Consider the following 14,173-nt stretch of genomic DNA (forward strand, 5'->3'; position numbering starts at 1 on the left):
GCTGTAACTGCAGCAAAGGGATGTAACCACATTTGGTACACATGTTTTAATACTACTTTACTTTATTTATAATTTCACTCTCACACGCTAAATCTATTTTGCAGGTCAGTACTCACTTGAAACAACTCTATATGAGAACCTTAAGCTTCATATTAAATCTAGAGTACTTAGTGGCTTTGCTGGGTGATTTGTGTAATGCTCCAGATGATCTGTAGGAGGTGTCTGGGGAAGAGAAGTCAGGTCGTCTCTGATGAGTCTTCTTCCCCTGCGACCACAGACATATATACGTAGACGCGTCATAGGGCGCAGGTTCGCACGTCAACGTCACCGCCATATTGTATGTGGCAGAAAAAAGTTGAGTTCTGTTATTGTGAACGTGGATCAGAGAAGATGCCTCATTCCTGTGCTGCAATAAATACACACACACACACACACATATATATATATATATATATATATATATAAATTTATTTATTTATTTATTTTATTTTTTTTGTGTGTATGTGTTATGAATATAAGGATCAATTTGTTAAATCTAAACATTGTGGTCTTCATTATTTCATAAAACCGTGTCACATGTGAACCTTTAGGAACAGACTTTTTGGGTGAGTATTAAAGAGGTAAAATTAATAAAATGAGGGAAAAAAAGTCCGACGTCAATACAGTAAAAATAAACAAACAAACACAAAAGTGATAATCTTATGATAAAAACATCATATTATGAGAATTAAGGGGGAACATTTCCAGAATAATCACAGTTTGCAGAATTATTTCACTCCTGGAGTAATAGGGCCAGGTTAGATTATTTTAATTATTTTTATTCTTTAGGAGAATAAATTCAGGAGAATGAAGCTAAAGGGATACGAAAATAAACTTGTAATATTACAAAAAAAATACTACGAATACAAAGTATATTCAGAGATTAAAGTCCCTCTGATGCTGTTTAAGTGACTGAGTAACTGCAGATTTGCCACATTTAAGATGGCGGACGCTCTGACGCATCGCAGCATAGGCAGAACCCGCCCAATGACGCGTCTACTCTTATATTATGTCTATGCCTGCGACTGGGTCTTGGGTAAGCAGAAAACCATGACTAAGATTTGATGGTGCTTTGGGGGGACATCAAAGATTTTTAAAAAAAATTCTAACACCATCCTAACTTGTACTTAAATATTCAATTTATATATCTGTTTAGATATTTCTTTTCTCATTTCACTTAGTTGAACTAGTTGGAGCAGGTTCATCAAATAAAATGAGATAAGACCATTTTAAATTACAAGTTGGAATGTAACAAAATAGCCGATAGAGGTGAATACTTTTTCAAGGCACTGTGATAATCTTCAAAAAAAATTCTAGTTGCCAATAACTGGTATTCTGTCATCTTCCTTGTATCCGCTTAAATGTTTAAACTCCATGCATATACGATGCTGAAGTATGTATATGGAATACCATACCATATTTTATAAAGTACACATGGGTGACCTTAGTGCTGCACAAGTAAAACAAAAAAAAACTATGACAACCCCCAAAACATTTATACAGCACAATAGCTGTACCATCATATATCACAGATTACTTGCACATTTACAGGTGAACATTTTAATGCATAATCTTTTTTTTTTTTGGGAACCAATATCTATTTCTTTGCACATGCTTTTTATTGTTTGTGCAAGATTTGGGTTGTTTTTAATGTACACTTAATTCTGGATGTTTTCAATCAACGAACCTACGTAAATTGATGATGATGATTTAAACATTTTATTTTATTTTTCAATGCATTTTGAAGACAAAAGAAAACACACCACTGAAACAAAAGTCAGTTCTTTATTGAGAAGCCCAGACAAGACTTATCCCCATTATTCACCTTTGCAATAACGTTATCTATTTTTTTATACAAGGTTTAAATATGATGATTTTTCCAAAACAGACAAATGTTTACCCATAAACCTGGACAGAGAAGTATTTAAAAACAAAGTTTCATCCATTCTTTCTTGATCTGTCTTACAAGATGGGGAATTGTAACAGAGGAATTTCTTCCTCTGGAAAATGGCAAAAAAAGGGTTTATTATTAAAAACAATCAAACAAACAAACAATTTAGCAAATAAGCAGTTGAATACAGCATGCAATGATTTTAGTTTTTATTCCTTTTTACAGATATCTGCTATTTTCACAACCTAGCATCAAGCTTTGCATTAATGTTTACAGGGGGTTACTTGGTGTTGTTCGTTTAGCTTCGCCGTTTCGTCACTTTGCAGTTCATAGTAATAATAATAATAATAATAGTAATATCATCTTTATTGTCATTGAAACATACATTGAAACATACATTACAAGGAAATTTGTTCTCTGCTTTTAACCCATACTGATCATTGGTCAATTTGTACCAACCAGGAGAATTCTAATACCAAATTTGAAAACTGACAATTTAACATAGATTTCTATATTTACCCAGAAATACCTTTCAGATCTTACCCCCATTCTGTGACCTAGCAGTATTCAATATGCCTCATGATCAACAGAACAGTCCTGACACATAATTAGTGTGACGAAAATATGGATCAAACTGAAGCACAGGCGCCGAATGGTGCTGCAGATTCTAATCTGACAAACAGGCTGGTCAGCAAAAACTGATGGAAGTAACATGTTGAGGATGGCAAATGAAAAACTATTTGTGTGTAGGGAACTGAATGTTGAGATTTGCAAGCCACAACCCTTAGGTTCTGTGATCCCAGCTGCATGATATGAAAACACACATGGCCTGTGACCTCTGGGAATGTATTTTTCTGACAAGAAGTTTTTCATTATGGCTGCTTTTTGTTTGTTTATCAATGGCCTATGATCTGAAAGGGGCTATGGTCTACTGTGAGGAAAAATATTTGCATCACTCCAAAAAATTGTATCTACCAGGTGTTCACCAGAGCCTACTGAGAGTCCCTGTGGTTTGATCTGATTTGACAAGCTGACGGATTTTGTCAGGGAACTGGTCCAAATGGCACTCAGAGGCAAAAATCAATCAGTATAGTCTAATAGGTTTTCAGATATGATATTTAGTTGGATCAAATAATTCACCTGCTTTTGTGCATTGCCATGAAATGCCCCTCTATGATTTAAAAAAAAATACTTAACTGCTACTAAAAATAAACTGATCCGCAATGTCAACCATTGCACATGAGCACAAAAGGATTAGAGGAGGAAATTGCAATATGTACAACCTGGGGGTACCCGTTGGTGCAGGGACAGACTGACCTGGACCTGAGTTCATATCCGAGGTGTTACTGTTATGGTTTCCCCCTCAACTTTTAGTTGTGGATATCTAACTGTCCGATAAAGATTGTATACTATGGTTGATAATGAAACCAACCCTAAAATCTTAAAACTTTTAGTCCAGATATCTGTACTGTAATGGTTTAACACATTTAGCATCTGACCCACTGCCACCTTGTTCGTAGAACATGTCAGTAATCCTGGCACGCTCTCATGGAAGAGAACGTGACAACTTAAGATGACGTTTGGGTACAAATGTGACCACTCCGTCCCAGCTGTGGAGTAGCTCGGGTCTCGGGTGTGGTGCATCAGCACCAGGATCACCTTTTCATCTCCTGTGGACAAAAGAAAATAAGAAAATAAATATCAGATGAATATGAGCGATGGACCCCCTAACAGCACCACTGGGATCTTTCCGTCAATGGACCACGGTCCATTTTGAAGAGAAAAACTATGCAGTGAAAAAGGTTTTCGCATAACAGTCTGTACAAGTTACCTGACACCAAAGTCATAGCTGCTTCCACATCCGACCCAACACGACAGGTGATTGGACAAAAGAGCATAGTGATGCCGTTTCTCTGCCGTTCCATTTTCAACTTTAGGTTCTTCCTCAGCTGGTTCAGCAACTCAGTATCAGCTCCAAAGGTCTCCCCTGAAGTGACTACATGGACCTTAACTGTGCCCATTCAGCAAAATATGAAATCAAAAATATGAAAAGAGTGCAAATATCACTACAGAACGTACATCTCATGACTAGAGGTGGTCATTTACCTAAAAAGGTGACAAAGAACTTCATAATTCCTGATAAAAGAAACAAATGTGGGGTTGTGTTTAGGGTTTATAAAATATTACCATACGATTTCAAATACATTTTAATGGAGTCCCGAGACCATCTCTTCGTTGTTGCATACATTTCAGGCTTTGTCATTTGAACTACAAAAATAAACAAGATGTTTTGCTTCATTTTAATATTCCTGCAGAACAACGCACAGTGCTAGGATAACTCATGACTGGATCTACTTTAACCAAGTCTGTAAAAAAAGGGAAAGCAGGGAACATTTCATATAATGAATGAGTATAATGAATTTGTGCAAATAAAATATAATATTTCTAATCAGCACTTCCTCACCTGTCTGTATTAAGGTCATCCTTAGACCTGCAAAAATAAAGATAACAGTGTTATCTGTTGATCTTACACAGACAGAAAAAACTGCTATTAAAACTTTTGTTTTCTGACAGGACACGGTAAAGAACAGTGTGAGCCTTTTTTTCTAATTAAATACCCTTACTTTGGTTTCTAAATCCTATATCCAAATAACTGACAGAAAGCTACAGTATGTGCAGAAATTGAGATGTGGATGCTTGGAGTTCAGACAAAAAGACCATGTGATTTGTATATAATCGCATTGCTACAATCACAGTGCACTTTGTCAAGCACAAAATCAAAATACCAAGTTGGACCTTCGGTTTTTTTAAGATCTGCTATCAGGCGGAGATGAAGGGAACTCGGGCTGGGCAAGGAAAAGGTAAGGTGAGGTGAGGTGAGGTGAGGTGAGGTGAGGTGAGGTGAGGTAAGCAGTAATGAGCAGGATGCGCAGAAGAGAACAGGACGAACCGACAAGGAAGAGCTAAATGAAGGGAGCTTAAATAGGGAGGATAACAGGTGTGCTGAGTACTGGCTTGATTAGTGGCTGACAGGTGTAGATGATTACTGAGGTGGCGAGCAGACTGGGGTGTATGGAGGGTGAAAAGTGCCCTGAAATGTGCATGGTGCAGCAGACAAAGCTGCACCATGACAATTTTGGTTTAGATGAACAGTAGAAACACAACAAAGCTTTTATTGTCGTGTGCATGGAGCCTGAGCTGCTGCCATGCGATTGGCTGATTTAAACAGGAAACTGAACAGGTGTACTAAAAATGCTCTATGTATTTAAATCTTTTCCCCATAATGTAATATGCCACAGACGAGCAATACATGAAAAAGTGGTGGCCCATTTGTGCACTCGCAACAAAAGAAAGGGAATGCGAAAGTGTTTTCCTTCACGGTGCGTGAGCATGGAGAACTCATGTACACAGAGAATGTGTGTTGCTCTTGTATATTTTCTATGCAAGTTCTATAGCTGTTGGGTGAACAAGCCTTTTTTTCTCTTTCAGAGCATTTTAAAAGTGTTGCTGCAAAAACAAGGTTAAAAAAAGTAAAAAGATAAACTTATATAAACCACTCTAAAATATGGGTAGAACACTATGAAACCAGAAATTTGACTAGCAGCTTAAATGAAAATTCCACTTATACCGTATTTTTCAGACCATAAGGCACACCAAATTACAAGGCACACAGTGAATGAATGTGTCTTTGTGCGTCTTTGTCCACATATAAGGTGCACTGGATTATAAGCAGTGGCGTAGGAATAGGGGGGGCTAGGGGGGCAAGTGCCCCCTCACTTTTTGGACAGGGGGGGCAAAAGGTATGTTTTGCCTCCCCACTTTTGAGATAAAAATTTCATTTAAACTTTTTACATTATTTTAATAAATACAACAATAAGAAAGCTATCAATATCAACAAGAAGTATTTGGCTACCTAATTAATTGATAGTGTTACTGTCATTGAATTCAATTCTTATTATTAATTAATTTGTTTTCTCTTAATTAAATTTTTAATTACTTGAAGCCTACTGGTTATTTCATTATCTTTTTAATGTTCAAATTCATTGTTATTATTTTGCTTAATATGGGTTAAGCTTCAGTACTCTTAGTATGTGTAAATTGTTCACATCTTGTATGACTATGTACTGTTTACTGGGACCTAGTTAATAAGTAACATGTGTGGGCATCTTCTCGGTATCCAACTTTTATGAGTCTGTCCACTTAATGACCTCTTAACTCATGCGCTATAGTCACTTCCTTTAAAACCATTAAGACAAAGAAGACAAGATTTAAGAAGACAAGATTTAACCTAGGATAACCTGAATTTTTACAAGAACCCACCCATTCCCAGCGTAGTAAGTTATATTATTTTTATCATCAATATTTGCACATTTGTTATGTCAAAACCATTTTACTCTGAAATCAATATTAGTAACTTTAAAGGGGAAGTCCGGTCAACAAGAAAAAATCAGGGGATCATGAGCTATACCTAAAACTAATACGTTTGTGGTTATTTAATGAATTTAGCGTTAATCAATAAGAAAAAAAACATAAATTGTCGTCTGGATCACTGTGTATGGGGCAGTCATTGCTGCCCAAATATGGGCAGTAATGACCGCCTGACATCACATCATGTGACGTGGATAAGCGCAGAGCCTACGGCAGTTCGCCGCACATTAGCAGCTGTAGGAGCTGTTGGACACAGCTGCGATCAACAACAATTATTTCGGATTTGCAGAGGACTTCACCATTGAAATTCACGAGAGCTATTGTTGAAGCAACAATGCTCACATGCATGGCAGTTGGATGTAACAAACATCGGGTAAAAGTGGAAAAAACCTTAGTTTTTTCACCTTTCCGATTCATCATCCACCATGGGCTGTTTTGCTAAGTGATGCCGAAATATCCCTCCGCCTCATAACGCACTGCAGCTCATCGTGACAGCAGGAGCAGAGTAAACTCAGAATAGTAATAGTAATTGTAATATTATTGAATGAGCCGATCTGGACGTTTTTTCTGCAGATTACGGTTGCAATAACTGATGATAACTGCTGGAAGTAGATTAGGCGGTGCAGATCACCATTTTGAGCAGAGGTTGGTTCTAAAGATGAGTTTTATACTCATCTTATAACATTGCAGAACCTAACCCATAAACCGTACTTTAATGCTTATTTAGACGGCTAAATAAGACGGCTCACCCGCTATTCCCATCTAATGTAGAACAGATTACTAGATCAATGTGTGCTTCTGTGCTTTTTTGTCTCTCTTGTTGTGTCTCTGCTCTGTCTTCTGTAACTCCCAGTCGGTCGAGGCAGATGACCGTTCATACTGAGCTCGGTTCTGCCGGAGGTTTTCCTTTCCGTTAATGGGGAGTTTTTCTTCCCACTGTCGCTTCATGCTTGCTCAGTATGAGGGATTGCTGCAAAGCCATGGACAAGGCAAGGCAAGGCAAGGCAAGGCAAGGCAAGGCAAGGCAAGGCAAATTTATTTATATAGCACAATTCAGTACAAGACAATACAAAGTGCTTTACATGATTAAGATATACCAAAATAATAAAATGTAGATAGAAAATAGAATAAAAGCAAGTAGGGATAGAATGTAGTAACAAAAAAAGAACATTAAAAACAGTAAAACTGTTTAACTAGAACAGTCAAAGGCAATTTTAAACAGATGTGTTTTTAATCTTGATTTAAAAGAACTCAGGCTTTCCACACTTTTACAGTTTTCTGGAAGTTTGTTCCAGATAAACGGAGCATAGGAACTAAATGCTGCTTCTCCATGCTTAGTTCTGGTTCTAGGTATGTGGAGCAGACTGGAGCCAGAAGACCTTAGTGGTCTGGAGGGTTGATACACTGATAACAAGTCTGTGATGTATTTAGGTGCTAAGCCATTTAAGGATTTATAGACTAACAGAAGTATTTTAAAGTCTATTCTCTGAGATACAGGGAGCCAGTGTAAGGACTTTAGAACTGGGGTTATGTGCTCTACTTTCTTAGTCTTAGTGAGGACGCGGGCAGCAGCGTTCTGGATCAGCTGCAGCTGTCTGATCCACTTTTTAGGCAGACCTGTGAAGACACCGTTGCAGTAATCAATTCTACTAAATATAAACGCATGGATTAGTTTTTCCAGATCCTGCTGAGACATCAGTCCTTTAATCCAATGCAGACGACTGTCCCTGTGGCTCTACGCTTCCCCAGGTGTGAATGCTGCTTGGAGAGACTTGAAGCAATCAACTGGTTCCCTTATATAGGACATTTTTGACCAATCTGTATAATATGATTGATTTTGACTTTGTAAAGTGTCTCGAGATGACATGTTTCATGATTTGGCGCTATATAAATAAAATTGAATTGAACTGAATTGAATTTGTCTTTTTATGTCTCTAAAATGTTAAATTAGTATTAATTTAAATTTAAACGCTTAATACCACGTCTATCTTTGTTTAAGAGGTTAAAAAAATATTTTGGCATGAAAACGGATATTTATTTACAAGGGGACAGATAGGGCATTGGGACTTGCTTTACAGGTGATACCGCACAGTTACGTCACAAACTGGGACCTTCAAATGAAAATTACTCTTAACTAAAAAAGCTTATCATTTATTGAACAGTATGTAATAATTGTATATTTAAACATTGTTCTTTGTCTTTCAGATAATACCAAATTTAATCTGTCAATATCTGTTGTTTTCCCTTATCATCCCAAATTGAGTAATATATCAAAATTATGGAAATTGTATAATCTGCATTATGATATGTTTTACAAAATCATAATACAAAAATATTTGTATTTTATAAAATTAATTGAAATCACCTGTCCATGTACTCTTTGAACCTAGATCCTTTGGGGGCTCCATAGAGGGCATAGTTATACCCTAGTTGAGGTTTGGTTACTTCCCCTTGGTGTCTGAGTTGAAAAAACTCATCAAGATCTATTTGACCGTCCCTGTCACAACAGCTACGTCAAAACGCTCTCCACACAAAAAAATCAAGACCCATCTCCGTTCAACAATGCGGCAGGACAGGCTTAATAATTGTTTGATTCTGCATGCCCATAAAGACTTGACAGATGAACTTGATTTGAAAAAAGTAGCCATAGACTTTTCCAGCAAGAATGACCGTCGCCTCAGGTTTTTTGGCAAATTTGACTAACCGTGTCGTCTCCTTAAGAATGTTGATATTACTGTTTGCTGTAGTTCAGTATTACCCATTTTGCAGACCATTTATCTGTACTCCAGTTTTTATGTCACAAAACATTAAAGGTTTCTTCAATGCTGCTGATAATTTTGCCTTTCTGGTCATTTTTACATTTTATGCACAACCTTAAGTTTAATGACCTGTGGTTAAATAGGGGTGCATTTCACTTTTCCTTGCCTATGGACCCAAAAGATGTTTTGGTTCACTCCGCTCACCATTTGGCTATAATACCTTATCTAGCTTATTTGCCCCCCCACATTTTAAAACCTTCCTACGCCCCTGATAAGGCTTACTAAATATTCTCCCCAAGTGTGTAATATAACTCCACCCCTTCACTTACACAGTTCTCTCCTGAGTGAGAGCTTTCTGGCGTAGGTACCAGATCGGCTCGGGGGGCCTGCGCTTCCCGATGACGTCAGTTATATGGCAACTCCACTCAAACAAACTACATTACGCCCGCGGTCTCCATTTGTTACAAATCAATTTTATTTTGTTAATTTACGGTTATTTTCCAGTAACTTAATCGAGGCATGAAAACATTTAACATCATTTTGGAATGCTTGTGTGGTAGTCTGACAATTTAATCGGTAATTTTGCAGGATCAAAGTTACATCTTAGGAGAAATTTCCTTCCTCCAATTTAAAAAAAAAAAAAGTTGTGAAGGGAAACTAAACCATAAACTCTTTTCATTTTTAATAAAAGTCTGCAGCCATTTTAATTTTATCACGGCATTCATCACTTTAAAATCAATAACGTTTATTCCTCCTTTTTCTACTTTTTCTACTGATATTACTATGTCGTTTTTTCTGATCACATGTTTTTTTATTATTCCAGATGAAATTGTGACAATATTCTTCCAAAAATTGAGCCAACTGTCAAATATTTGTGGATTTTTTGTAGAATAGCTTCAATATTTGTTCTGTCATTTTCAGTGTGGTCCTTGTTAATCATCATACCTAAATATTTTACCTAATTTTTATCAATTAAAGTGGGTTGATTATTTTGAATTGCTAAGATTTCATATTTTACTAACTTCATCTTTAAGCCTGAAACGTTTGAGAAAAAAGAAACCGCTAGATTAACTAAATAAAATTGATTCGTTACAAATGCAGACCGTGGGCTTAATGTAGTTTGTTTGAGTGGCGTTGCCATAATGTGACGTCATCGGGAGGCGCTGGGACCATGGAGAATTTCTTCGTAAAATTGTCCGTTTACAAACCGCAATCCCGCTCTAGAATAAAACCTACACCCCGCTGTAATTACTTTAGTAAGTTGTCCAGACCAATCATAATGTTTTGCGTAAATGTGCAAACGTTAAACCAATCATGTATAGTGACGTCATCATAAGGCGCAGGGGCCCGAGCCGATGTGACCACCCTGAGCCGATCTGGTACCTACACCGGACTACACTTGAACTAAACTGCCTTGTTTCTAACATGAGGCCAAAATAAATATGACTTCTATATTGAATTAACTCACTAGGTTTATTGTTGCTAACGTGTACACTGGGCGCAGTCTGTTTTAAGGCTCCCACATTTACGGCATACTGTGCGCATACTGTAAGCTTGGTGGACTCCGCATTGACTTTATAGTTAAGCGTACTATTGCCTACATTTCTTTTGGCAAATTCCTACAATTGCCTTGCTTTCTGCCAGTGGGAAGAAGCAGTGGAATGGATGGTAAAACGTGTGATTAGCTAGCAGAGCACCTAGAGCCGTTTGTTTTCCAGCAGGCTCCCACCGCACCCCCGTCAGAACAGAGAGGGACTGTGATGCTGCGCGTCCTTGTGACCGCCTGCTTGGAGCAGCTCAGTGTATCAAGCTTGGTGTTACATATAAAATAGTTCGATGTAAAGATTTCTTGCCGCAGAGAATTTTTTAGTCTGACATAAACCTGTATGCGTAGAGTCCGTCTTGAGTATGCCTTAAGTACGCTCGGACCTCCCGCATAGACATTATATACGTAGACGCCTCGTTGGGCAGGGTCTCCCTATGCTGCCGAAATCTGCTGTCAGACTCAGACACTTGAACAGTAACAGAGGGACTTTAATCTCAGAATATACTTTATATTCATAATGTTTTTATTTTTGTAATATTACGAGTTTATTTTCGTATCCCTTTTGCTTCACTCTCCTGACTCCTGGCTATTACTCCGGGACAAAAATTGTTCCGCAAACTGTGACTGTTCTGGAAATGTTCTCATAATATGACGTTCTGCCACATACAATATGGCAGTAACATTGACGTGCCAACCTGTGCCCAATGAGGCGTCTACGTCTATATGTCTCGATGCGCCTGAGTGTGAGGGGACCTTTACATGAATGCACTTCTAGTTTAGACATTACAGTCAGGCAGTCTTGTAGACAGCTCAGGGATCTGATCAGGTAGTCAGCAAGTATACCATAATGCTCTGAGTATCCAATGAGCAGAGAGGCTTTGTTTCTTACCAAAGTCGTACTTAGACATTTTAACAGATTTTTGATACAAACTTTCACATACAAATCACTCAGTAAGCTCAACTTTAATCACATAAGTAGTAATAGTCATCTTTATTGTCATTGAAACATACATTGAAACGAAATTTGTTCTCTGCTTTAACCCATCCCCTAGGGGAGCAGTGCGGCGCCCGAGGAACAATCAGGGGTTAAGGGTCATGTTCAGGGACCCAGAGTATATATATGGGGATTGAACCGGGTACTTGCATCCTTCTCTGAGTGCAAGCGCGGGCATACACCAACACGCAGCTCGGTAGGCAATTTAGGGTTAAGTGCCTTGCCCAGGGGCACATCGACATGTGGCAAGAGGAAGCTGGAATCGAACCCACAACCTTCTGACTACTCAACCCATCAAGCCACAGTCGCCCCATCAATTTTTGAGAAGATAAGTGGGCCTTACAATCTGAAAAACAGGGTTCCACTCATTTTGATCTATATGTTTGTAGTAAGAGATGTAGACCTTATGGGAAATATTGGTTATAGTTACACTGTTTAAAGGTAACAAGAAATAAATTGAAACATACCTCTCAAGACTCTAAGCAGGACATCAGCCATGGTCACTAAAATCAAAGCCAAGATCAAAATTTCAATTAGCAACTTTTTCTTTGAACATCACACATTGTCTCAGTTCAAAGGACCTTATTGGAATCTTATTTTGCACATAATGTCACTGTGGAAATTGATTAAAAAAAACAATCTGTTACATTTTTTACCCAATGAACTAAAAACATCCTGCCATAATCCAGATTAGCATTTAAACACACATACGCACACCTACGCACACCTACGCGCACGCACATGCACACACACATACACACACACACACACACACACAAACAGACAGACATTTTCAATAACCATGGATGCATTAAACACACCAGTTTGGGTACCTCCTCCTTAAAACGTGTTGCAGTAAATTCATCCAGGCGTTTGACTGCCATTAAATGCGTGAAGGAGTCCTACCTTTGCTGTGGTGCCGCTGCTGCTGTATGGAACAGTGACTCTGCTGTAAGAGAGTAAGAGAAAGAACCAAGTCACTTTCACTTTCACCTTTAGAGGCAGATGCACCACGTGACTTCTAGGAAGTCCTCCTCCCCCGTTTTTTAATAAATCCTTGCTGGGGAGATATCTATTTTGCCTGGGTATTTTTATTTAAAAATAAAAGTTACACACACACACACACACACCAAAAAAAAGTCAACTTAACTGTATACTTCATGCCCTGGACATCTCTGTATTTTATACTGGATATTTTCAACCCATCTATTGAATTTGGTGCACTAGTTGATCTTTTCTTCATAAGAGAACAGCAGCACTGCAGCCAAAATATGAATTTTTTGACCTGCTGTATATTAGCCAGTCCCTAACAATTTTTTGACTTCCATTCCAGGAGGTAGAATATGTTAGATACTTTGGGAATTCTCTGCCCTCTGAATCTGCTGGCGGTTCATTTGCCATCTCTGAGAAAGGCTTCCTTTTTTGCCATTAAACGCACAACATTCACCTTTCTGTCAGCAACTTGAATTCCCCCACAGGAATCGGTCTTCACTACAGTCACCATTGATGGACTTGAGCCACTCTTCTGCGATTCTCTCGTCCTTCAGGACTGAGTGGAACCTTCGTGCATTTTAGATCACCCTTAGACATATCAGCTCCCATTTTTAGTAACCGCTGTGAAGTTAGTTGAAGGTTGAATATGGGATAGTCGCTCTATCTGCTGCTTCAGCGGTGACTGCCTCCTGATGGAGGCGATACAAGGAGGCTTATCTGGGGCTGCCGTCTGCTCGCTGCTCCACCTTCCTCCCCTGGAGTGGAGCAGTCAGACATGGTAGCACCACTTAAAGCCGGTAGGTCAGCTGGGGGGAGGAAGGGTGCGGGGGAAGTCTGTTCGACTGATGGTGTGGTCTGATTGGAGAATATGAATTACGGAGAAAGACAACGCGTTTTCTGATCCGTTTTTGAGCAAAGCAACAAAGCTGGCCGCCCCTAAGCAGGTCCTTTGGTATTCACAGCTTCTTCAGTGCACAACAGACCATATTACACCCCCAAAACCTCAGAAAAACGAAATGTGTTATCATGGCCCCTTAAAAAAAGACTTTCTCACAAACATTAGTGCTTTGATGGCCATTTATTGTCAGGGGGGGCTGAATCCTCCTCACAGTAACAGCATTGTAAGAAGGGAATAACTGGACTTAGAAGCGACCACTCCTGTTTTCATCATCTTCCTTCCACTTCACATTTATGTCCTACGTTTTGTCGGTCTATCGCATAAAATGCCATTTTTAAATCTTTGTTTGATCTGAAAAAATTTCAAGCAGCATGAATATGCTGGTAAGTCATGGTAAATGTCAGAGAGCAAAAATAGCAAATGGTTTTGATATGGTGAGCGAACAGCAACTTTTGTCAAATCTGGTTTTGTCTGGTGTTTTTTAGCCCTTTAGTTGCAAAAACTCAGACAAGCTCAAAACTGTTTTCTTTCTTTTCCACAATTATATTTAGTTCAGTACTAAGAGAGTGAAAGTCACATGTTGCAAAAAAAAATAAAAAATAAAATAAAATCAATAAAAATCATT

At 38.4% G+C, this 14,173-nt stretch overlaps 1 protein-coding gene across 1 annotated transcript; it reads right to left on the bottom strand.

The window, feature by feature from the left end:
• Positions 1 to 1,805: 1,805 nt before the first annotated feature.
• On the bottom strand, positions 1,806 to 12,634 carry LOC105940287. The gene is made up of 6 exons (XM_012882774.3): positions 12,564 to 12,634; positions 12,125 to 12,160; positions 4,395 to 4,421; positions 4,037 to 4,066; positions 3,762 to 3,941; positions 1,806 to 3,600 (listed from the first exon to the last, which is right to left on the bottom strand). The coding sequence occupies exons 2-6, from the start codon at positions 12,153 to 12,155 to the stop codon at positions 3,260 to 3,262; spliced, it is 609 nt and encodes a 202-aa protein (XP_012738228.3). The 5' UTR covers positions 12,156 to 12,160; positions 12,564 to 12,634; the 3' UTR covers positions 1,806 to 3,259.
• Between the last annotated feature and the right edge of the window lie 1,539 nt (positions 12,635 to 14,173).

This window comes from Fundulus heteroclitus, chromosome 7 (genome assembly GCF_011125445.2).
Source record: "Fundulus heteroclitus isolate FHET01 chromosome 7, MU-UCD_Fhet_4.1, whole genome shotgun sequence".
NCBI classification, from domain to species: Eukaryota; Metazoa; Chordata; class Actinopteri; order Cyprinodontiformes; family Fundulidae; genus Fundulus; species Fundulus heteroclitus.

Coding starts and splice junctions, on each gene's coding strand:
- LOC105940287 (XM_012882774.3), bottom strand. CDS start 12,155: ATGGCTGATGTCCTGCTTAGAGTCTTGAGAG. Junction 4,422..12,124: donor CCTGCTTAGAGTCTTGAGAG/GTATGTTTCAAT, acceptor TTATTTTTGCAG/GTCTAAGGATGACCTTAATA. Junction 4,067..4,394: donor GATGACCTTAATACAGACAG/GTGAGGAAGTGC, acceptor TTCTTTTATCAG/GAATTATGAAGTTCTTTGTC.